At 36.3% G+C, this 27299-nt stretch overlaps 1 protein-coding gene across 7 annotated transcripts in view; it reads right to left on the reverse strand.

Moving 5' to 3' along the window:
- Positions 1–27299, reverse strand: part of NME8 (NME/NM23 family member 8) — an 80687-nt gene that overhangs the window by 28762 nt on the left and 24626 nt on the right. For all 7 annotated transcript variants that reach the window (XM_077119613.1, XM_077119592.1, XM_077119574.1 and 4 more), the window contains one exon: positions 25855–26030. In XM_077119613.1, the coding sequence (XP_076975728.1) occupies positions 25855–26030 (176 nt within the window). The remainder of the gene's footprint in view (positions 1–25854; positions 26031–27299) is intronic.

Genomic DNA, 27299 nt, shown 5'->3' on the forward strand with positions numbered 1-27299 from the left:
GACAACTAATGCTGAATATACGAACAGAAATGGAAATATTCTTCAAAAACCAAATCAATAAATTGAGGGAGGACATGAAGAAGACATGGGCTGAACAAAAAGAAGAAATAGAAAATCTGAAAAAACAAATCACAGAACTTATGGGAGTGAAGGACAAAGAAGAAAAAATGGAAAAAACAATGGATACCTACAATGGTAGATCTAAAGAGGCAGAAGCTACAATTAGTGAACTGGAGGATGGAACATCTGAATTCCAAAAAGAAACAGAAACTATAGGGAAAAGAATGGAAAAACTTGAGCAGGGGATCAGGGAACTGAATGACAATATGAAGCGCACAAATATACGTGTTGTGGGTGTCCCAGAAGGAGAAGAGAAGGGAAAAGGAGGAGAAAAACTAATGGAAGAAATTATCACTGAAAATTTCCCAACTCTTATGAAAGACCTAAATTTACAGATCCAAGAAGTGCAGCGCACCCCAAAGAAAATAGACCCAAATAGGCGTTCTCCAAGACACTTACTAGTTAGAATGTCAGAGGTCAAAGAGAAAGAGAGGATCTTGAAAGCAGCAAGAGAAAAACAATCCATCACATACAAGGGAAACCCAATAAGACTATGTGTAGATTTCTCAGCAGAAACCATGGAAGCTAGAAGACAGTGGGATGATATATTTAAATTACTAAAAGAGAAAAACTGCCAACCAAGACTCCTATATCCAGCAAAATTGTCCTTCAAAAATGAAGGAGAAATTAAAACATTTATAGACAAAAAGTCACTGAGAGAATTTGTGACCAAGAGACCAGCTCTGCAAGAAATACTAAAGGGAGCACTAGAGTCAGATACGAAAAGACAGAAGAGAGAGGTATGGAGTAAAGTGTAGAAAGAAGGAAAATCAGATATGATATATATAATACAAAAGCCAAAATGGTAGAGGAAAATATTATCCAAACAGTAATAATACTAAAAGTTAATGAACTGTATTTCCCAATCAAAAGACATAGAATGGCAGAATGGATTACGACCCAGCAATACCACTGCTAAGTATCTACTCAAGGGACTTAAGGGCAAAGACACAGACAGACATTTGCACACCAGTGTTTATAGCAGCATTATCTACAATTGCAAAGAGATGGAAACAGCCAAAATGTTCATCAACAGACGAGTGGCTAAACAAACTGTGGCATATACCTACGATGGAATATTATGCAGCTTTAAGACAGACTAAACTTATGAAGCATGTAATAACATGGATGGACCTAGAGAACATTATGCTGAGTGAGTCTAGCCCAAAACTAAAGGACAAATACTGTAAGGTCCCACTGATGTGAACCGACATTTGAGAATCAGCTTGGAATATATCATTGGTAACAGAGACCAGCAGGAGTTAGAAACAGGGTAAGATAATGGGTAATTGGAGCTGAAGGGATACAGACTGTGCAACAGGACTAGATACAAAAACTCAAAAATGGACAGCACAATAATACCTAAGTGTAATGTAACTATGTTGGAACACTGAATGAAGCTGCACCTGAAATATGTTTTTTTGTTTGTTTGTTTGTGTGTTTGTATCTTTTGTTTTTGTTTTTTTTCTTTTTCCTTTATATATATATATATATATATATATATATTATTAGTATTATTATTTTAATTCTCTTCTCTATATTAACATTCTATATTTTTTTCTGCTGTTTTGCTAGTTCTTTTCCTAAATCGATGCAAATGTACTAAGAAATGATGATCATACATCTATGGGATGATACTAAGAATTACTGAGTGCATTTGTAGAATGGAATGATTTCTAAATGTTGTGTTAATTTCTTTTCTTTTTTTTGATTAATAAAAAAATTAAAAAAAAAAAAAAAGAATAAGGGGCATTGGCAAGTGTGGTGCCCTTGGGAAAGTGGGCAAGAGATCAAACATGGAACAAGAACAGGGACTGGCCTTTGACTGATCTTATATACAAAGAAGGGTTGGCTCCCCTCCTCACAGCTGCTGACATTGTGCCTTACTTTTAAAGAAACCAGGCATCACCAGATAGAAACTCTTCAACTTCCTGACACCAAACCCACAACCTGAATGTGTATCTACTCAGCACTCAACCCCTGTATAGAAGAGAAATCTCATCTTTTCCCCTCTTTAGCCAATCCTACACCTCTGCTACAGAAAGCATCTTTTCCTTGCTCTCTGTGACCATTGCCTATCCTTATTTTTCCTTTCTTCTTGCATCTACAACTGGTCCTTCTCCACCATTTCCTTCCCATCAGCATTCACACATGATCAGATTTTTTCAACGTCAAGTAAAATTAAATATAATCTGTCAAAACTTACTTCTTCACCTATGGATTGCTCTATCTCATTGTCGATAATCTCTCACCTCAATTTGTCATCTAGTTTCTGCTGCAAGCATCACTAGCTAACTCAAACTTAGCCTTTCATCTTCAGTATCAACAATACTTCCTCCAGGAAGCTTGACATAACTTTCTGTCTGCATAGCTACTCCCTACTTATCCTTCTAGTCTCCTACGTGCTCACCCTGTATGACAACCTGTCATAGCACCTTCCACTCTACCCTACTTGCCTGTTTATTTAAGCATATTTTGGAGTAAGACTGCTACATTATTCAGGATAAACTGGGTGATGCTGTGTAGCAAATTAAATTTAAAACCCTAACAGCTTAACACAACGGATATATCTATTGCCCATGTTGTATGTCCATAATAAATCAGTAGGTGTAGCTCCAGTCTTCTACAATGACTTGTCAGGTTTGGGGAGGCTACACAATCTGTATTTGCAGCAACTGGAATGCAAGCATTCCTTGGTCACCAGAGCAGGGGGAAAGAAACTGGAATACTAATTGTACATGGACTTTGCGTTACTTTAGTTGAGGAGTGACACACAATACTTCTTCTTTCAATTCACTGGTCAGAACTAATCACATGGCATAATTCAAATGCAAAGGGCTGAAAAGTGCCTTTAAAGTACAATCTTCCATTTGCCCAAATGGAGGAAGGAGGAGAACTCAGTACTGCAGAAAACTAGCAATGCCTACTATAATTCTAGTCTTGCCATGTGCAGTAGTAGCTCTTATTGCTTTTCAGTATTATATTTCCAACAGCTAAGACAGTATTACTGACCAAGTGGCAAGTGTTTAAAATATATATAAATAAATGAATGAGAATAGACTTGCTAAGCATTTAAGAATTAAAACTTTACATGGATGAATTATGTGGTATGTCAATTATATCTCGATAAAGATGTTATTTAAAAACATTTTTAAAAGAATTAGAAAAGTCACAAAAGTAGACTAAAGGATTTGAGTAAATAAAGAGACAATTCAAATAAAAAACTGAGGTGAAGTACTACTAATAATAAAAATGATAGAATTAAATTCTAGTCAACAAAGATGGTGGCATAAGGCACTTCAGAGTGCTGTTCCCCCAGGGAATCTCTGAAAAACTAGCAAAAATTAGCAAAGCCATCTGCCTTAAACAGTTAAAGGGTGGCTGTAACTGGATGAGGGTGCCAAATCAAGGAAACACAGCTTCAAAAATTGAAGGCGATATTCATGGTATGTTTGCTGGCCTTTCCCCGTGCCTCCCCAATGTGGTGTGGAGGTGGCCTGCACTCTCATTATAGGGCCCTGGCTCAAATACCAAAGACAGATAAAGTTACCGTAAGAAAATAAAATTACAGACCAATGTTGCTTATGAATACAGATGCAAAAACCCTGAATGAAATACCAACAAACCAAATCCCATAGCACATTAAAAGAATTAAACACGATTTATTACAGGTATGCAAGGGTGGTTCAAGTAAGAAAATAATTAATGTAATGCACCACATTAATAGAACAATTTTTAAAAAATGATCATCTCAACTGATGCAAAAAAGGCATTTGACAAAATCCAGCATCCTTTCTTGATAAAAATACTTCCCCCAAATGATGAAGGACACATCTGAAAAACCCACAGCTAATATCATACTCAATGGTAAAAGACTGAAAGCTTTCACTCTAAAATCAGGAACAAGATAAGGATATCCAATGTTACCATTGTTATTCAGCATTGTGTTGGAAGTTCTAGCTAGAGCAATTTGGAAAGAAAAAGAGAGGGAGGGAGGCAGGAAGAGAGACAGGGAGGAGGGAAGGAATCCAAATTGGAAAGGATGAAGTACAATCTTTCCTATTTGCAAATGGCATGATCTTATATAGAGAAAATTTCATAACAAAGCTGCTAGAGCTAATATACAGGGGCAGGGTACACAAAAATCAGTAGTGTTTTTGTATCCTAGTAATGAATAATCTGAAGAGCAAATCAGGAAAAAAATCCACTTAAAATAGCAACAAAAAAACAATCAAATATCTAGGCATAAATTTAACCAGAGATTTAAAGGACTTTTATACTAACAAAGCAAAACATTTCTGAACAAAACCAAAGAAGACCTAGGTAAATGGAGTGACATTCCATGTTCACAGATTAGTAGAGTAAATATGGTTAAGCTGTCAGTTCTACCCAAAGTGATATACAGATTCAATGTAATTCAAATAAAAATATTATCAGCCTCCTTTGCAGAAATGAAAAAGACCATCATCAAATTTACATGGAAGGGGAAGAAGGGGACCAAAATAGCCAAAACCATCTTGAAAAAGAAAGAAGTTTGAGGACTCACACTTACCAAGTTAAAACGCATTACCAAGCTAAAATAATGAAAGTAGTGTGGTACTGTCACAAGAACCAACATACAAACCAATGGAATTAAATTGAGAAGTCAGAAATAAATCTTCACATCTATGGCCAACTGATTATTGGTAAGAGTGCCAAGTCCACTCAGCGAGGAAAGAATAGTTTCTTTAACAAGCTGGCTGAGAAACTGGATAATCATGTGCAAAAGAATGAAAGTATACCCCTACCTCACACCATATACAAAAATTAATTCAAAATTGATCAAAGACCCAAATATATGAAAACAAACTATAAAATTCCTAAAGAAAGCTGAGGGTAACATCTTCAGGGCCACGTGTTAGGCAATGCTTTCTTAGGCTTTACAACAAAAGCATGAGAAACAAAAGAAAAAATGGATAAATAAGACCTCATTTTAATTAAAAACTTTTGTGCATCAAAGGACTTTATCATGAAAGAAAAAAAGACAACCTATTCAAATGGGAGAAAATATGTGGAAACCATATATCCAATAAGGGTTTAATATCCATAATATATAAAGAAATCTTACACTCAACAACAAAAAAACAAACAACCCAATTAAAAATGGCAAAAGATTTGAACAGGCATTTCTCTAAAGAAGATAAACAAATGACCAAAAAGCAAATGAAAAGATGCTCAACTTCATTAGCCATTAGAGAAATTCCCATCAAATCAACAATATAATACCATTTCAGGACTGAGACAGTGATTCAGGGAGGTGGCTGAACTGGGAGAGCCTTCTGTACCAGATGGGGCAGCCCTGGTTGCAGAGGCTGAGGAACTGAGAAGCAGAAAGCTGGAACCTGGTGCATGGGGGAAGAGCCCATGGGAGTGCATAGAAGGAACCCAGGAACTAGGAAGTAAGGCAGGCCATGTTTCTTGGGTGCACTGCCCTCACCAGTACATCCCAATGATCGGCCACTCACTCCACACTCCATGTACCCAAACTCTGTCACCTGCTCCCATTGCCCATGCTCCAGGCACCCCCACCCCACCAGCCCCCAGTGCATGTACCTCCCCCCCACCCCCATACCAAGTGCAGCCCAACCCACCTCTCCTGTACCCCTCCTGAGCACTACCTCCCCCTCCCTGTTCCCTGAAGGCTATTGCCAGTGCATAAAGGCTGCGGGTTCTAACCTCCATACCTAGGCTACCCCTGAACCCAGCCATAGTGTTGCAAAGCCTCACTTACCCACCCCCTGAACTCTACACACAGTTTGCAGCACTCCTAGGCCTACAGTGCGCAAGGGCCGCCAATCACATCATTCAGCTCTGGGAACTGCACTTTACAGCAGTCATAGAACACATGCATGCGCATGGCCCTCAACCATACTTCCCAGCTCTGAGAAAGCTGTGTAGTGGGGTCACATCTGCCCCCAATCCATGAAAGCATAACGCCAACCTGCTGCCACAGCTCAACACATGCACACAAAGGGTCCCGTGCCTTAGACCAGAGTACGCCAGGGTTATACCCCTTAGACTGGTACACCCAACACAGCTACATCCTCCTTGACTGCTGGGTGCCCACATTTACAAGTATCAGTGTAACATCCCCAACCTGCACCTATACCTGCCTTGAAACAAATCACCACACTGAGTGCCCCGCTCAAACCCTGCACACTACTGTATAACCATCCTGCAAACAAAAGGCCTTAGACTACTGAAAAAAATCAACTCCCAAAGTAAATCAATCAAGATATTTACATACCACAAAGACAGTAGAAGATCACTAAGCATATCACACTGCAGACAGATATAGCCCTGCCTAATTAAAACACCAGAGGAGACACAGATGTTGGAACAACTAATCAAAGATGTTCATATAATTCTACTTAATAAAATAAGTGGGAAGGCAAATGACATAAAGAAGATCAAGGAGACAGCAGAAGAGCATAAAGAGGAATTTGAAAGAATAAATAGAAAAATAATGGATATCACTGAGATTGAAGACTCTGCTGACCAAATAAAAAACATACTAGAGGCACACAGCACTAGATTTGAAGAGACAGAAGAAAGAACAAGTGAAATAGAGGACAGGATAACTGACTTTGAACACTCAAAACAGTGAATGGCAAAAAAGATGGAGAAAAATGGAATTGGATCTCAGGGAAATGATAAACAAAACAAAGCACACAAATATAAGAATCACTGGTGTCCCAGAAGGAGAAGAGAGAAGTAGAGGGCTAGGGAGTAGTTGAGGATATAATGAGGGGAAACTTCCCAACCCTCATAAAGGACATAAATAAACAAGTCAAAGAAGGCCAATGAACTTCAAACAGAATAAATTCAAATAGACCTTCTCCAAGGTATATCTTAATCAGTCCTCAAATGTTGAAGAGAAGCAGAAAATCCTGAAGACAGCAAGAAGAAAACATCACTACAATCAAGGGAAACCAAATAGGAGTGAGTTCAGACTACACAACTAGCACCCTGGATATGAGAAGGCAGAGGTATGATACGTTTTAAATCCTGAAAGAGAAAGACTTCCAGCCAAGGAATCTGAACCCAACCAAATGTCCTTCAAAATTGAGGAGGAGATTAGAGTTTTCACAGACAAAGAAGTCCTGAAAGAATTTGTCAACAAGAGACCAGTCCTACAAGAAATACTAAAAGGAGTTCTGCCAACTGAAAAAAAAAAAAAAAAAAAAGACAAGAGAGAGAGTCTGGAGGAGGGCACAGAATTGAAGAGTACCATTAAGGGTAATTTAAAGAATACAAAAAGTAAGAGGGAAAAGAATATATAGATCTGACAAAGAAAATAAAAAGATAAGATGGTGGAATCAAGAAATGCCTTTTCAGTAATAACTTTGAATATTAACAGATTAAAGTGACCCGTTAAAAGATACAGATTGGCAGAATGGATCAAGAAGCATAATCCAGCTAAATGCTGCTTACATCTTAGACACGACGATACAAATAGAGTGAAAGTGAAAGGATGGAAAAAGGTTTTCTATACAAGCTGTAAACAAAAGAAAGCAGGAGTTTACTATTAGCATACTAATATTGGACAAAATAGATTTTAAATGTAAAGACATCATAAGAGACAAAAAAGGACACTATATACTAATTAAAGGATCAATTAACCAAGAAGATATAACAATTATAAATGTTTATGCTTCCAATTAATAAGCTCCAAAGTACATGAGACAGACATTGGCAAAACTGAAGGGAGTGATAGACGTTTCAAAAATAATAGTAGAAGACTTCAATACACTACTCTCCTCTATAGATAGAACAACCAGACAGAAGATCAACAAGGAAACAGAGAAGTCAAACAACTTGATAAATGAATTAGACCTCACAGATACATATAGGTCATTACACCCCAAAGCACAAGGATATACATTCTTCTCTAGTGCTCATGGAAAATTCTCCAGGATAGATTATATGCTGGGGCACAAAACAGGTCTTTATAAATTTAAAAATATTGAAATTATTCAAAGCACTTTCTATGATCACAATGGATGAAGCTGGATCTCAATAAACACCAAAGAACAAGAACATTCACAAATACAAGGAGATCAAATAACATACTCTTAAACAACCAGTGGGTCAAAGAAGAAATTGTTAGAGAAATCAGTAGCTATCTGGTGAAGAATAAAAATGAAAATACAAATTATCAGAACGTATGGGATGCAGCAAAGACTGTGCTGAGAGAGAAATTTATTGCCCTAAATGCCTATATTAAAAGATAAGAAGGAGCAAAATTGAGGATGTAACAGTACACTTGGAGGAACTTGAGAAAGAATGGCAAACTAACCCCAAAGCAAATAGGAGAAGAGAAATAACAAAGATTAAAGCAGAGATAAAGGAAAGGGAGAACAAAAGAACAATAGAAAGAATCAATAAAACCAAAAGTTGGTTCTTTGAGAAAATCAGTAAAATTGATGGGCCACTAGCAAGACTGACAAAGAAAACAAGAGAGAAATGCAAACAAGCAAAATCAGAAATAAGAAGGGGTGCACCACCACAGACTATGAAGAAATAAAAGAAATCATAAGAGAATACTATGAACAACTATGTGCCAACAAACTAGACAACTTTGATGAAATGGACAAATTCCTGGAGACACACAAATAAGATACACTGACTCAGGAAGAAATAGAAGATCTCAGCAAACTAATCACAAGTAAATAGATTCAATCAGCCATCAAAATCTTCCTACAAAGAAAAGCTCAGGGCCAGATGGTTTCACAGGGAAATTTTATCAAACATTCTGAAAAGAAATGATCCTGCTCAAACTTTTCCAAAAAATTTAGGAAAAAGGAACTCTACCTAACTCATTTTATGAAGCTAATATCATTATAATACCAAAACTGGATAAGGATGCTATAAGAAAGGACAACTACAGGCCAATCTCTCCAATGAACATAGATGCAAAAATTCTCAATAAAATATTAGCAAATCAAATCCAACAACACATTAAAAGAATTATACATCATGACCAAGTAGAGTTTATACCAGGAATGCAAGGATGGTTCAATGCAAGAAAATCAATTAATGTACTATAGCACAACAAATCGAAAAGGAAAAATCATATGATTGCCTCGATTGATGCTGAAAAAGCATTTAACAAAATTTAGCATCCTTTTCTGATAAAAACACTCCAAAAGATAGGAAACAAAGGTTACTACCTCAATATGATAAAGGAAATATCTGAAAAACTGATAGCTGGCATCGTACTCAATGGAGAGAGACTGAAAACTTTTCCCCTAAGATCAGGAACAAGACAAGGATGCCCACTGTCACCACTATTATTCAACATTGTGCTAGAAGTTGTAGCTAGAGCAATCGGACACGACAAAGGAATAAAAGGCATTCAAATTGGAAAGGAAGAAGTAAAACTCTCGTTATTTGAAGATGATATGATACTATACTTGGAAGATCCCGAGAAACCACAGCAAAGTTACTTGGGATAATAAATAAATTCAGCAAGGTGGTGCAATATAAAATTAATGTGCAAAAATCAGTACCATTTCTACACACAAGCAATGACCTAGATGAGGAGTCAGGTAAGGAAAAAAATCCATTCAAAATAGAAAATAAAAGAATCAAGTACTAGGAATGAACTTAACTAGGGATGTAAAGGTCTTGTACACTGAAAACTACATAACATTGATTAAAAAAATCAAAGGAGACCTAAATAGGTGGAAAGACATTCCCTGCTCATGGATAGGAAGGCTAAATATAGTTAAGATGTCAAGTCTCCCCTGTGGGAGCTTTTGCCGGGTCTCCCACCTGGGGTCTGCCTCTCGGCGATGGGGGAAACCAACAGGTCGCGATCCGGCCGAGAATCCGGGGGCTCGGAGGTCTGGAGGGCACGCGAGAACAAAGGAGGACTCATGGGAACTGGAGGAGCTGGCAAGGCGTGGGCACCAGAACGTTTATTAGAGGAAGTGCTGAGGCTTATATAGTGGGGTAGCAGAAATAGGGAGGGGGGATCGGGGGATGCAGTGATTGGTGAGTGGAATGGGTGTTGCAATGAAGGTCAGGCCAATCAGGGGGCAAGAATGAAGTGGTGTGATGTGAGGTAATGAGTTACTGGGTAGAGGGCTAGCAATAAGAAGACGAGTTTTTACATCTGGCAGTGATGTCAGGAGTTGCTAGGCAGAGGGTTTTTGAGATGAGGCTGATATTACATCCGGCACTCCCCAAACCGATCTATAGATTCAATGCAGTACCAATCAAAATTCCAACAACCTATTTTGAAGTTATGGAAAAGCTAATTAGCAAATCCATCTGGAAGGGAAAGAGACTCTGAATAGCTAAAAGCATCCTAAAAAAGAGGAACAAAGTAGGAGGATTAACATTCCCTGATTTTAAAACCTGTCATAAAGACACAGTGGTCAGTACAGCATGGTACTGGCACAAAGACAGAAGCATTGACCAATGGAATCGAATTGAGAGTGCAGAAATAGACCACCAAATCTATGGTCAACTGATTCCGACAAGGCCCCCAAATCCTCTGAATTGGGACAATATAGTTTTTTCAATAATTGGGCACAGAAGATACTGGATATCAATAGCCAAGAGAATGAAAGAGGACCCCTATCTTACACCCTACACAAAAATTAACTCAAAGTGCACCAAACACCTAATTATAAGAACTAGCACCACAAAGCTTCTAAGAGAAACTGTAGGGAAACATCTTCAAGATCTAGTAATAGGAGTTAGCTTCCTAAACTTTACACCCAAAGCACAAGCAACAAAAGAAAAAATAGATAAATGGAAACTCCTCAAAATCAAATGCTTTTGTATTTCAAAAGACTGTCAAAAAGGTGAAAAGGCACTGAACTCAATGGGAGAAAATATTTGGAAATCACATATCAGACAAAGGTTTGATTTCCTGTATATGCAAAGAAATCATACAACTCAACAACAAAAGAACAAACGACCCAATTATAAAATGGGCTAAAGATAAGAATAGGCATTTTCCTGAAGAGCAAATACAGATGACTCAAAAGCACATGAAGAGGTGCTCATTTTCATTGGCTATAAGAGAAATGCAGATCAAGACTACAATGAGATACAACTTCACAGCTATAAGAATGGCTGCTATTAAAAAACAGGAAACTATAAATGTTGGGGAGGATGTGGAAAAACTGGGACACTTATGCACTGCTGGTGGGAATGTATAATGGTGCAGCCACTATGGAAGACTATTTGGTGATTCCTTAGGAAACTAAACATCGAGTTGCCCATGACCCAGCAATAGCACTATCTGGTGTATACCCAGAATTGCTGAAAGCAACAACACAGACATTTGCACAACTATGTTCACAGCAGTATTATTCACAATCGCCAAAAGATAGAAACAAACCAAATGCCCATCAACAGACAAGTGGATCAACAAAATGTGGTATATGCATATGATGAATATTATGCAGCAGTAAGCCAAAATGAAATCCTGAAGCACATGACAAGATGGATGAGCCTTGACTACATAATGCTGAGTGAAATTAGTCAGACACAAAAAGGATAGATACTGTATGATTCCACTTTTATGACCAGCATAAAGGTATAACCAGAGGATTATAATACAGTACATAGGGAACTTAGAGATACATAGAATCTAGACACAGGTAAACTGTTAGCTAGTGAGGTTGAACTCCAATGTAAGGGAATATATAGGAGTGAAGGTGGCTCTCTAGTGGGAATGTAAGTAATGTTACCTTATTGAACATGAACAAGATTGAAAGGGGTTTTATAGACCTACGTGTTCCACTGATTAACACTAGAAATATGAATTCGTTCTCACAAGAATTACTTCAAAGATATAACTCTTGTACAAAGAGTATTTAAGTCCAGGGTACAGGGGGAAAACTACTATTGCATGCTATGAGCTACGTCCAAAAGGAAACCATCAGCACTACCACAGCAACAGCAGAGGTAAATAAAGGGGAAGGGACAAGAATTAAGAGGAGGTTTAGATTTCCTATTTGGTGAGGGTGTGTTTATTGGTTTCCTTTCTCTTGAGAACAATGAAATTACATAAAATTGAGAATGACGATGGACTGTGGACCTTGAGTCCTCTACATGATGCCAGATTAATGCAGGTGGCTGAAGGAGGCACTGACAGAGAAGCAGATTGGTGAATAATGGGGTATACTTATGAGTGAAGGTTGTGCTGCTACAAAAAGGAACTAAGTCGTGAGGCATGTAACAATGTGAATGAACATGTGGAACATTTGATGAAACAAAGTAAGCCAGAAACAAAAGAACAAGAATGGTATGGTCACCCTTAGAAAATGCTTATAAGAAAACTGGGCCTAGATTGTAAGCTTTTAGAGCAGACACATTTATATAATCTTGGAGTGATTATATTAATAAATCACAGAGTGATGATTATTATTTATGGATTTGGGGAGGCTGTTATATATATATAACCTGATATTTAGAGATAAGAACAAAGCCGAACAGGTTGGGGTTAAAGTAATTCAGAATATAGGGTGAAGGAGGACAGTGTCTGTATTTTAGAACCACATATACTCTTTGAGACCAATGGAAGTAAGGTTCATTTGGTCTGGAACTGAAATTTTCTGTAGTGCACAATCTAATTCAACCTATCTGCATAGCACATTTGAATAATTGAAACATAGGGAGCCCAGAATAAGAAAAGAGGTCCTCTGATCTTGTATAGATTATTGTAATGTCTGGAAACATCCTAGAGTATATTATACAGATAATCAAAAAGTATTGGCAAAGTCCCATGAGAGATGGGAGAAAGAATATGGAACTATTATACCTTACCATCAGGGAATCCCATTATAGATTATAGTGTGTCAAACTTTAGGGACATCCAAATCAATAGGCATGCCTTCGATCCTGAGGCTTACTCTTGTGAAGCTTATGTAGGTAGCTGAGAAGTTTATGCAACCTATAGGCATGCCTAAGTCTGGAGGGCCTCTTTTGTTGCTCAGATGTAAGCCCAACTCCAAAGTGAAATAACTGCCCTCCCCCACTACGTGGGACATAACAGGTGAGAGTCTCCCTGGCAATGAGGGAGATGACTTCCAGGGATGAATCCATACCTGGAACCATGGGATCAACAATTCCATCCTGACCAAATTGGGGAAGAGAAGTGTAATTAATAAAGTTTCAGTGGCTGAGAGAGTTAAAATAGAGTCAAGAGGCTACTCTGGAGGTTGCTCTTACACAAGCTTCAGTTAGACCTTGCTACCTATCATAACTTGCCAACCCCCAGCCAGGACCATTCCAGCCAATCCTAAACAACACCCAGGGCAATTTCTAAGATTCCACAAGTATTCCACACAGTAGAGTAACTTTCCAGAAACCTACAACCTCCAGATGGGTCCCTGGTCCAGATAAGTCCTGAAACCTAGCCCAGCCTCTGCAGAACATCAGATAGTTCCATCTCCCTACCCCATATTAGTGACAGACCCTTCCAATATGAAAAATTTAGAATTGCCATAGTCCAAACACCCAAAAAAGAGTGATGGAAAGATCAAAGGTGATGATGGAGTTATACAGAGAAAATAGGATTTAACAAATAAATATGAATGCTGAATCATTAACTTGATGTCTCTTTTAGATTCCAGAATTTTAGAGCAGCTAGAAGTAAAAACCTAAAACTGTGAAATTGTAACCCATGTCAAACTCTGAAACATGTTCTACAGCTAACTGTGGTGCTGTGCTTTGAAATTTATAGCTTTTTTTGTATATATGTTACTTTTCACAGAAAAGAAGGAAAAACAGTCAATTGTGATGATAAAAAAAATATTTAAGCTCTCTAGCCTCCTATATTCTGGAACAGTTAGAAGGAAAAATATGAGAGGGTCATGTTGTAGCCCATTACAGACTCTGGGATCTGTCCTCTGACTACTTGTTAAAGAGTGCTTTGAAAACTACTGCTTCTTTATTTCTTTGTTTGTACATATGTTATACTATACAATTAAAAAAGTTAAAAATAAAAAATACTATTTTGCATCCACTTTAAGAAAACAAAAAAAATAGGAACACTCTGTCATTGTACACAGGAATGGAAAATGGTGCAGCCACAGTGGAACATAGTTTGGTGGTTCCTCAGAAAAGTTAATTTAGAAAACAGTTCAGCAATTCCACTTTTAGGAAAGCAGGAACACAAATAGATATTTATATGCCAATGTTCACAGCAGCATTATTTCCAATTGCCAAAAGATCTAAGCCACCTAGTGTCCATCAATAGATGAACAGATAAACAAAGTGTATATGGAGGTACACATACAATGGATTACTATTCATCCATAAAAAGGAATGATGTTATTATACATGTGACAACATAGATGAACCTTGAAAACATCATATGACTAAAATAAGCCAAACACAAAAGGACAAACATTGTATGATCTCACTGATATAAAATAATCAGAATAAGCAAGTTCATAGAGTCAGAATCTAGAATGCAGATTACCAGGGATGGGGTGTAGATAGGGAATAAGGAGTTAAGGCTGAAAATGTATAGTTTCTATTTGGGATGAGTGAAACATTTGGTAATGGATGGTGATGATGGTAGCACAACATTGTGAATGTAACTAACACCACCAAATTATATTTTAGAATGTGGTTAAAAGAGAAAATTTTAGGTTCTATATGTATTACTACAATAATTTTTTAAATGCCATAAGACTGTACAACAGAAACAGTGAACCCTAGCATAAACTATGGACAACAGTTAACAGTATAATAATATCTTTTCCTCAATTTTAACAAAAGTACAACTCTAATGCAGTGTTAATAAATGGGAAAGTGTATGTGGGGTAAGGGATAAGGGATCTCTGCACTTTATGCATGCATTTTCTGTTAGCCTACAACTTCTCTAATAAAAAAGTAGAAATATAAAATAAACTTTTTAATGGCAGGGCTACTCTCCTTAAAATACATACTAAGCATTGTTCAAAATTATGAGAAGCACCCCATAATCTGTGTAGAAGCTATGATAAAGAACATTATTAATTGTGCTGGTTTGAAATGATGTAACTAGAAAAGCCATGTTTTAATCTAAATCCTATTACATAAAGGCAGAATAATTCCTATTCAATACTGTATGTTTGAATCTGTAATTAGATCAACTCCCTGAACATGTAACCCAATCAAGAGTGATTGTTAAGCTGGATTGGGAGAAATGTGTCTCTACCCATTTGGGTGGGTCTTGATTAGTTTCTGGAGTTATAAAAGAGGGAACATTTTGGAGAATGAAAGAGATTCAGAAAGAGCAGAAGAGAACAAGATAGCCATGAGAAGCAGAGTCCACCAGCCATCGATCTTTGGAGATGAAGAAGAAAAATGCCTCCTGGGGAGCTTCATGAAACAGGAAGCCAGGAGAAAAAACTAGCAGATGACACCATGTTTGCCATGTGCTCTCCCAGATGGGAGAGAAGCCCTGACTATGTTCACCATGTGCCTTCTCACTTGAGAGAGAAACCCTGAACTTCATTGGCCTTCTTGAACCAAGGTATCTTTACACGGATACTTTAGATTGGACATTTCTATAGACTTGTTTTAATTGGGACATTTTCTTGGCCTTAGAACTGTAAACTAGCAACTTATTAAATTCCCCTTTTTAAAAGCCATTCCATTTCTGGTATATTGCATTCTGGCAGCTAGCAAACTAGAACATAACAAACTCTGAAATAGAAAATGCATTTAAAACACATGAAAAGATGTTCAGTTTCATTTAAATTAAGAAATATACATGTTTTAACAAGGACATTCTATTGAATTTTAAAGAAAAAAATTGCCCTAAGGCTAAGATGGATGTAAAGGTACATTCATGCTCTTTTAGTGGGAAATTTTTTAAATATTTTTATTAATTAAACAATGAACATGCAAACATTCTTAACATAGGAACATTTCATACATAGTATACAACCAATGGCTCACAATATCATCACATATTCATCACTATGATAATTTTTTGGAACATTTTTTTTCTTCATTCCATTATGATCAGAGAAATTGCTCTGTCTAATTTCAATGTTTCAAAATTTATAACGACCTTTTTTGTGCCCCAGCATATGATCTATCCTGGAGAATGTTCCATGAGCACTAGAGAAGAATGCATATCCTTGTGTTTTGAGGTGTAATGACCTATATATGTCTGTTAGGTATAATTCATTTATCAAGTTGTTTAACTTCTCTATTTCCTTGTTGAGCTTTTGTCTGGTTGTTCTATCTATAGGAGAATGATGTATTGACGTCTTCTACTATTACTGTTGAAACATCTATCGCTCCCTTCAGTTTTGCCAATGTCGAGACAGTACTTTGGAGCTCCTTGATTGGGAGCATAAATATCTATGATTGTTATATCTTCTTGGTGAGTTGACCCTTTAATTAATATATGGTGTCTTTCTTTCTCTTATGATGTTTTTACATTTACAGTCTATTTTGTCCAATACTAGTATAGTATCGTGCTTTCTTTTGGTTACAACTTAGATGGAAAATCTTTTCCCATCCTTTCACTTTCACTCTATTTGTATCCTTGTGTCTAAGATAAGTATCTTGTAAGCAGCATATAGCTGGATTATGTTTCTTAATCCATTCTGCCAATCTGTATCTTTCAATTGGCTAGTTTAGTCCATTAACCTTCAAAGTTATTACTGAAAAGATGTTTCTTGAATCCACCATCTTATCTTTTTGTAATTTTATTTGTCAGATCTATATATTCTTTTCCCTCTTTCTCTTTTCATCCTTTAAGTTACCTTTAGTGGTACTCTTCAATTCTGTGCCCTCCTCCAGACCTCCCTCTCCTGTCTCTTTTATCAACTGGCAGAACTCCCTTTAGTATTTCTTATAGGGCTGGTGTCTTGTTGACAGATTCTTTCAGGGCTTGTTTGTGAAAATTTTAGTATCTCCCTCAGTTTTGAAGGACAATTTGGGTGGGTACAGAATTCTTGGCTGGAAGACTTTCTCTTTCAGGATCTTAAAAATATCATACCACTGCCTGCTCACCTCTATGGTGCTAGTTGAGTAGTCTGGGATCAGTCTTATTTGGTTTCCCTTGTATATAGTAGATTGTTTTTCTCCTGCTGCTTTCAGAATTTTCTGCTTCTCTTCAACATTTGACAGACTGATTAGTATGTGTCTTGGGGAACACCTATTTGGATTTATTCTGTTTGGAGTTTATTGGACTACTTTGACTTGTATATTCGTCCTTTATGAGGGTTGGGAAGTTTTCCTCCCTTATATCCTCAACTACTCTTCCTAGCACTTTACTATTCTCCTTCCGGGATAACAATGATTCTTATATTTGCGTGCTTTGTTCTGACTATCATTTCCCTGAGATCCCATTTAAAATTTTCCATTTGCTTTTATGAGTGTTTGAAATTAGTTGTCCTGTCCTCTAATTCACTTATTCTGTCTTCTGTCTCTTCAAATTTGGTGTTGTGTGCCTCTAGTATGCTTTTTATTTGGTCAACAGAGTCTTTAATCTCTGTGATATCTGCTATTTTTCCATTTATTCTTTCAAATTTCTCTTTATGCTCTTCTATTGTCTTCTTGATCTCCTTTGTGTCATTTGCCATCCCACTTATTTTGTTTAATAGAATTATATGAACATCTTTGATTAGTTGTTCCAGCATCTGTGTCTCCTCTGGTGTTTTAATTTGGTTATTAGTCTGGGCTGTATCTGTCTGCATTGTGATATGCTTAGTGATCTTCTGTTGTTTTTGTTACATATAAATATCTTGATTGACTTGGCTTTGGAGTTGATTTCTTTCAGTAGTCTAAAGCCTGGTGTTTAGGGGATGGACATGTAGTAGGGTACAGGGTATGGGGCAGGGCACGGGGCATGGACATGTAGTAGGGTACAGGGTATGGGGCAGGGCACGGGGCAGGGCACAACTGTGTAGTGATGTATTTCAGGGCAGGTACAGGCATAGGTTGGGAATGTTATACTTGTGCTTGTGAATGCAGGCACCCAGCAGCCTGGGAGGATGTAGCTGTATGGGTGCACAAATCTGGAGACTGTAACCCTGTTGTGTGCTTGTCTAGGGCACAGGGCCCTTTGTGTGCATATGTAGAGCTGTGGCAGCATTCACGGGCTGAAGGCAGATGTGACCCAGATTAGCACATCAGAACTTTCTCAGAGCTAGGAAGCATGATGAAGGGCTATGTGCATGCCCAGGTCTAGAAGTGCCATAAACTGATGCTCCCAGAGCTGAAGGATGTTACTGGGGGCCCTGTGTATGCGCAGGTCTAGGAGTGCCATAAACTGATGTGCAGAATTCAGGGGTGGCAGGGTGAGGCTGTGAACTTGAAAAGTTGCAAAACGTTCACTTTTCGAACATTTGCATCACTCCAGAAAAAGAAATAAAAAAGAAAAAACTCATACATACCATACCCCTCACTCTTCTCTCTCATTGACCACTAGTATTTCCATCTATCCAATTATTTTGACCTTTGTTCCTCGTTATTTAATTTTTACCCATATTTTTCACTTATCTGTCCATACATTAGTTAAAAGGAGCAACTGGCACAAGGGTTTTCACAATCACACAGTTACATTGAAAAAGCTATATCATTATACAACCATCTTCAAGAAACAAGGCTACTGGAATACAGCTCTACAGTTCAGGTATTTTCCTTCAGCCACTCCAATACACCATAAACTAAAAAGGGGATATCTATATAATGAGTAGGAATAACCTCCAGGAAAACATCTCAACTCTTTTTGAAATCTCTTAGCCACTGAAACTTTATTTTGTCTCATTTCTCTCTCCCCCTTTTTGGTCAAGAAGATTTTCTCAATCCCACGATGCCAGGTCCTGTCTCATTTTGGGATTTCTGTCTCACATTGCCAGGGAGGTTTACACCCCTGGGAGGGAGTCATGTCCCATGTAGAGGGGGGAAGGCAGCGAGTAAACTTGGTGTGTTATCTTAGAGAGAGAGAGGTCACATCTGAGCAACAGAAAGAGGTTCTCTGGGGTGATTCTTAGGCCTAATTTTAAATAGGCTTAGCCTATCCCTTGTAGGAATAAGTTTCATATGGGGCATTGCATTGAATCTATAAATCAAATTGGGTAGAAAGGACATCTTAACTATATTTAGTCTTCCAATCCATGAACAAGGTATGCCCTTCCATTTATTTAGGTCTCCCATGACTTCTTTGAGATATTTCTTATAGTTATCTGTGTATAGGTCTTTTTTTATCCTTAAGTTTATTCCTAAATATTTTATCCTTTTGCTTGCTATCGTAAATGGATTTTATTTCTTGATTTCTTCCTCAGATTGTTCATTACTAGTATATAGAAACATTACTGATTTTTGGGTGTTGATCTTGTATCATGCCACTTTGCTGTACTCATTTATTAGCTCTAGTAGTTTTGCCATGGATTTTTTTGGATTTTTGATGTATAGCATCATATCATCTGCAAACAATGAGAATTTTACTTCTCCCTTTCCAATTTGGATGACTTTTACTTCTTTTTCTTGTCTGATTGCCCTTGCTAGAACTTTCAACACAATATTGAATAACAATGGTGACAGTGGATATCCTTGTCTTGTTCCAATATTATCTGTTGGTTTTTCATATATTCCCTTTATCATTTTGAGGAGCTTCCCTTCTATTCCTGTCCTTTGAAGTGTTTTCATCAAGAAAGAGTGCTGAATTTTGTCAAATGTCTTTTCTGCATCAATCAAGATAATCAAGTGTTTTTTTGCTTTGATTTGTTGATATAGTATATTACAGTAATTAATTTTCATGTGTTGAACCATCCTTGCATACCTGGAATAAATTCCACTTGGTCATGGTGTATAATTCTTTTAATGTGCTGCTGGATTTGATTTGCAAGTATTTTGTTGAGGATTTTTGCATCTATATTCATTAGAGAAACTGGTATGTAATTTCTTTGGTTTGAGGGTAATATTGGCTTCACAAAGTATTGTGTTCAATTCAAGTGACTCCCCAAGGCCCTGCATGCCATGGAGCACAACCACCTATGACTGAATCAAACTCTGGGGAGCCACATCAACCAGCAGCACATCATCCCGACCAAATGCTGTGCCTCCAGGGTAGCAGCATGAGCCTTGGTACAGATCAAACACCTTGTAAGATATCAACAGACAACCAAGGGGTCTCACCAGAAAAAGAAAGATGCAAAAACCCCATACCCTCCCAGAAGAATCCTGAGATAGGCTAGCCAGATAATTCTGCTCCCCTTATAGGCAGGGACAATACCCTCTCTGTCACCAGGAAGCAGTTACAGAAGACTGAACTCTCTCCTTCAGCACCCCTTCAGATTAAGGGATGGAATTCTCTGAGTGGGAATGAGGCAGGTTATATAGGGGAAGGGGGTGGTGGCTTCCTACTCTCAACTTCCGAACAAGAAAAAAGTTGAACAAACTGAAAATCAATGGCTTTTCTTATATCCTCAGACAAGTGAGGTAACAGAACATATTGCCTATCCAAAATCTGGAAACAAGGTGAATGCAGAGAATCACATCTAAGGTAGCTTACCAAGAACAGAAACCACTGGAGCCAGTAACTAGGTAGAAGCATTTAAAGGGTAGCAATGATGAACTTCCTGAAATATGAGTGTGGTCCAGGGTTAGAGATAAAAACCCCTGGGGGGGGGGCATGGTGGCTCAGTGACAGAGTTCTCTCGCCTGCCATGGCGGAGACCTGGGTTTGATTCCTGGTGCTTGTCCCTGCAAACAACAACAACAACAACAAAACCTCCCTGGGCTCCAGTCTTAGCAAGGTTCACACTATAATGTGGGTTTTACCTCCAGGAGCCCCATCAGGAGTCTCATGATGAAGATCAGAGAAAAATCCCCTCTTATTTTGGGAAAGGGGAAGGTAAAAGTAACCATCTTGAAATACATTCAGACTGTTCTCCATAACAAAAACCTGTCATGTAAAGTAAACCACCTGATCAGACCTTTATCTGGTCTAGGGAGAGAGTAATTAGGTAACCCCAGTTTCCTTTAGGCTTCGTGCCACCCATGCTGGGGAGGAAACCAGAGGCTAACACATGCTTCTGAACGTCATAGCCCGGGACGCAGGCCCACTGAAACCTGAAACTCAGTCACAGGATTACAGAATTCTCTTCTTCCCTAATACCTTACCCCATTAAAGGGCCTCCGGTATAGGAAGAGTGGACAACAGCTGAGAGAACTACAGGACACAGACTCAAGACAGGGAGGAGTTTTTAGGAAAACCCAAAGATAACAGGAGAGGAAACTAAAGGAAACCGCAGCCTCTAGGACCTACAGCCAGAGCAAATGTTTAACACAGACAAGCCCTAGCCAGACTGACGTAGAACCCCAAAATAAAAGCTTACTTACCTCAGTTCCTGTTACAAAATATCATGTCTGTCTTTCAACCGAAAATTGAGAAGACATGCTAAAAGGTGAGAAAACACTATAAAGAGAAGGCAAGCATCAGACCCAGATTATAATATGACACAGATTTCGGAACTACCAGGATAGATTGAGAATTTTTAAAACTTTGATAAATATGACAATGACTCCGATGGAAAAAAAAAAGTAGACAGCTTGAAAGAACAGACAGGTAATGTAAGATGAGAGATGAAAACTCTAAAAAGAATCAAAAGGAAATGCTATACATCAAATTACTGTTACAAAACTGAAGAATCCCTTTGATGGGCTCATCAGCAGTTGGGACACAGCAGCAGAAAAAAAATCATAACCTCCTCACATATGTAAATAGAAAGTTTCCAATTGAAATGCAAAGAGAAAAAATCATGAAAAATCACAGCAGAATATCCAAGAACCATAAGACAGTTACAAAAGTTGGACATACAATAGAAATACCAGAAAAAAAGAAGAGACAAAGTAGAAGAAAAATGTGAAGCTATAATGGCAGAAAAATTTCCAAAATTAATGACAGGCACCAAACCACAGATCCATAAAGAACAACAACAACAAAAGGTAGCTATATTCAATCTGCAGGAAAACAAAGACAGAGAGAATCTTGTAAGAGGCAAGAAAAAGGAAACAGCTCATGTATACAGGAAGAGGATAAGAATTACATCAGACTTATCAGAAACCATAGAAATAAGAAAATAGTGGAGTGAAACATTTAAAATGTTGAAGCAACACCAACCTAGAATTTTCTATCTACTAAAATTATTCTAAAGTGAAGGAGAAATAAAGACTTTCTTCGACAACCAAACTGAAAGAACTTTCACTGGTAGAGCTCCCTTGAAAGACATTTTAAAAGAAGTTCTACAGAGAGAAGAAAAATAATGCATATCAGGAACTCAGATAAACCCCCCCCCCAAAAAAAAAAAAAGAAGAGTGTCAAAGATGAAGGTAAAATAAAATCTTTTACTTTTCTTATTCTTATCTAATAGAGAACTGTTTCTCAAGGTGATAATAGTGACAAAGTATTAGGTGATTACAGCATATGGTTAAGCAAAATAAATGACAAAGAGTATATAAGGGATTAGATGAAGGAATTAGAAATCCTCTGCTTTAAGGTACCTGCAGTATCCATGAAGTGGCATCATGTTTGAAAATGGATTTAGATTAATTGTAAATGCATATTGCAAAGCGTAGAACAATCATTAATTCTTAAAAATGAAATATAATTGATATGCTAAGATGGAAAATAGATTCATGTAAAGTGCTCAATTAAAATCAGATAAGGCAGAAAAAGAGGGGAAGGGGAAAGATTTAATAAAGAAAAAAAAATCCCAATGAATTTAAAACCGTTAAAAACATGGAAGAGGTTAATCCAACCATATAAATGATCACTTTAAATAGAAATTTTCTTAATAAACCAGTTAAAACTCAAAGATTATCAGAGAATAAATAATAAAAATTATAGTATAAGACATGAAATTGAAAACAGGCCAACAAAAGAGAAAATCAGTGTAACCAAAACTGGTTCTTTGAAAAACTCATTAAATTGGTAAACCACTAATCAGACTTAAAGAAAAAAAGAAACAGGACACAAATTAATATCAGGAATAAATTATTACTACCAGATATAACATAATTATTTAAATGTTAACTAAAAATTAAAAGGCTAATAAAACAATATTATGAATAAATATTTAATTTTGATAACTTAGATGAAATAGACAAACTCCTTGTAGGATATTATCAAAACTTGCACAATGAGAAATATGTAACTTGAATAGGTCCATATCTACTCAAAAATTGAATCAATTATTAACAACTTTCAAAAAATAAAGTACCACTCCCAAATGGTTTCACTGGCAAATTCTACCAAACATTTAAGGGAAAAATGATGCCAATTCTCTACAATTTCTACCAGAAAACAGAAGCTGAAGGAATACTTGCTAAATTATTCTATAAGCTCCGCTTTGCCATAATACCACAACCAGATAAACTATAAGAAAGAAAAGATACAAACCAATATCTCTCAAGAACATGTGTGCAAACATTAAATAAGATATTAATCAATCAAATCCCAAACACAGAAGAAGAATTATACACCAGCACCAAGAAGGATTTATTCCAGGTATGTAGGGCCAGAACAACACTTGAAAATCAGTTAATGTAATCTACCACCACATTAACAGGATAAAAAAGAAAAATGATATGACCATATCAATAGATGCAGAAAAATCACTTGACAAAATCCAACAACAATTCATGACTAAAACTCCCAGCAAACCAGAAATAGAGGGCACTTCCCTTTCCTTAATATGAACATTTGCAAAAAGATACCAATAACATCATCGTTCATGATAAATCACTAGATAATTTCCCTTCCAAGATGAGGAACAAGCAGAGGTGTGCCCTCTCAAGACTCCCATTCAATAACATCCGGGAAGTTTTAGCTGGTGTGCAATATTCCCTGCCATTCCCTGCTCACTGAGCGGAAAACTCAATACTGTTAGGAAAACTCAATATCGTTAAGATATCAGTCCTTAAATTCAATGCTGTCAGGATGTCAGTTCTTCCCAAAGTGATCTGTTGATTCAGGGCAATCTTAATCAAAATCCCGCAAGTTATTTGGTACATATTGACAAACTGATTCTAAACTTTACTTGGAAAAGAAAAGACCCAGAATAGCCAACACACTACAAAGAGGAAGAACAGAGCAGGAGGACTGGCACTACTAACTCGAGACTTACTATAAAGCTATAATCATTAAGACTGCATGGTATTGATATACGACATTGTGCATTAAGCAAAACCCAGAGAACTGTATAGCAGCTAGTAATACTGTATCCATATTGGTTCATTATTTTTTAAAAATGTAACACACTAATGCAAGATGTTAATAATAGGGAAAGCTTTGCATATGCAATTGAAATATATGAGGATCCTTCGTGCTGTCTGTGAAATTTTCCTGTAAACCTAAAGCTGTTCTAAAAATAAAGTATATTATTCTAAAGTATATTGTTCTAAAAATATATTTTTATTTATTTTTTTTTTTTTATTTTTTTTTTTATTTTTTTATTTATTTTTTTTTTTAAAGGAAAGACAGAGAGAAGGAAGGAAGGATAGAAGGAAGGAAGGAAGGAAGAAAGGGAAACATCTTTTAAACATTTTCTTGTTTTATTGTATTCTGTTTCTCCGTTTTTGGTACATGGGCTGGGGCCGGGAATCGAACCGAGGTCCTCCGGCATAGCAGGCAAGCACTTTGCCCGCTGAGCCACCGCGGCCCGCCCATATTTTTATTTTTTAATAAAGTATATTGTTTAATAAAGTATATTGTTCTAAAAATAAAGTATATTTTAAAAATAATATGGAACATATTGGAAGATTTAAAAAGCCCTCATCTGCAGTAAAAAAAAGCAAAACAAAAACCTAACCCCCGCCCCCCAAATTCCAGTTTCAGATAATTTCACTAGTAAATTCTAGAAAACATTTAAGAAAGAAATATATACCAATTCTACACTATCTCCTGCAGGAGAAGAAGAGGAGTTCACACTTCTCAGCTCATGTTATGAGGTCTGCATTACACTGATACCAAGACCAGATGGAGACATTCCAAGAAAAGGAAACAAATATCCCTCATAAATATAGACACAAAAGCCTCAAAAAATATTAACAAATTATAATATGTAAAAAGAACAATACACAACAGCCAATTGGGGATTTATCTAGAGAATGCAAGGCTGGTTCAATATTCAAAAATCAAAGTTACAAGTTATAGAACACAAGGTTAATATACAAATACTAATTTTCTGTGCACTGGGAATAAAAAATAGTGATATTTTATGATTTATGTTCTTATGTTTGTGTCTCTATAATGCGCACTTATTCAGTATCTATATGCCAATTACTTTATGTGTTTTCTCATTGAATTTTCTGAGTTTTACAGGTAAAGAAATAGATTTGGTAAAGTATCTTGTTCAAGTTATGCTATTAATTAATGGTTAAACTTAGCTTTTAATTGAGGCATTTAAGACCTGAAAGCTTCCAATCTTCACTATTACGTAATAGTTCCTCCTAGGTTAAAATCTACTCAAACAAACTTGTAGGTTAGAAAATACTTTGAAAACTCCTTAACTATGAAAATGTTTCATAAACTCCTTAGCTACAAAAATGTTTCATTACTATTGAGAAATCAATAAATTAATATTAACTATGTTCTTATCTCAGGAATTTTTCTTCAATGTTAAATATTAAAATAATGTCTTTTAATATATTTGTAAAGGATTAATTCAAACCTTATCTAAAAAATAACTAAATGATTCATACTTCATTTCTTACCTTGATTTTCTCTACAGAGATCTGGTCTAATTAATGCCAGTGTCCTTTGTAATTTCATGGTTTTCATCTTTTTAAACTCAGGAAAGAAGATATCAATGAATTTATTAACGTTAGCTCCATTCTCTTCAACGTCACAAAATTGAGATATATGTTGTCTTTCCAGATATTCTTGTAAACTATCAAAATCCAAAATAGAATTTAAAATTGTTATAAGCTGAAGTTTAATAACTATGCCAATAAATTAAAACTCATACATATTTACAAATAACTTGGAGTTCAGTAAAACAAAAATTGAATTTTAAGAGAAAGTTCTACTATTCTATTATACCCAAGAAAAAGGTATTTAATTCCATTTTTAATGGACCACTCCAAAAACATCAGTTACATGATATCATCTGTGTTTGACTTATTAAGAGGATAAACAAAGACCAAGATAAAATATGTTTTTAAAAATATAAATGTTTTAAAAAGTTCACCTTTTCTCTATGTAGAGCTTTCTACCTAGTTCCTATTTTTCCTTTTAATTTTGTCTTTGAATCACGGGTTATTTAGGAGCACATTTCATATTTTCAAATAGTTCAGGCATTTTTGGTCATCTTTTTTTATGCATTTCCAATTTAATTGGGTTGTAAACAGAAAATACACATGGAAAATTTAAATTTTTTAAAAAATGTGATTTTCTTTGTTTTTTTGATAGTTCACAAAGAAAACTATCAATTTCTTGTAGCTACTCCATGGAAATATAAAAAGTGTCAAGTTTTTATTTATGTGATTTAAGGTTGTATATATAGTTATTTTATACCATATATTAGACCACTTATTTTACATACAGTTTGCGGAATGCATATTTTCCATTTCTCTCTTTGTTACTTTGTCTACAAGAAGTGTACTGAGATCTCTCAAAATAATGGTAGTTTTTTATCCAGTTCTCATTTTTTTCCTCCTTATTATTTTTTAAAACTTTTATCTTTTATGTCTTTAGTTGTTATGTTGGTTGGGGCATAATTTTTAGGGGGATTACTGTATCTTTCCAATAGGAATTCCTTTTATATCATGTCTTTTTTTGTAAAATCAAGTTTAGCACCTTCAATATTCAATTCTAATACTTTTATTTTCATTGGCTATTTTTTTCATCTTTTTTTGTGTGTTTTTCAGAAGCAGAATATAGATGACTACTGTTCAAAATGTATTTGAAAAAAATTTGCATTTACAGAAAAATTGTAAGACTAGGACAACAAACTCCCATTTATACCCTTTGTTTAGATTCACCAACTATTAACTTTTGCCACATTTGTTTTCTCTCCTTCTGTCTCTGTCTCTTTCTGAGCATGTGTGTGGTTTGGCTGAACCATTTGAGAATAAGTTAAAGACATCTTAACCATTCACCAGCAAATATTTTAGGAAATTGTACATTGAAAAAAGTATTATCTAATAAATATTTCCCA

This window comes from Tamandua tetradactyla, chromosome 1, assembly GCF_023851605.1.
Source record: "Tamandua tetradactyla isolate mTamTet1 chromosome 1, mTamTet1.pri, whole genome shotgun sequence".
Lineage (NCBI taxonomy): Eukaryota > Metazoa > Chordata > Mammalia > Pilosa > Myrmecophagidae > Tamandua > Tamandua tetradactyla.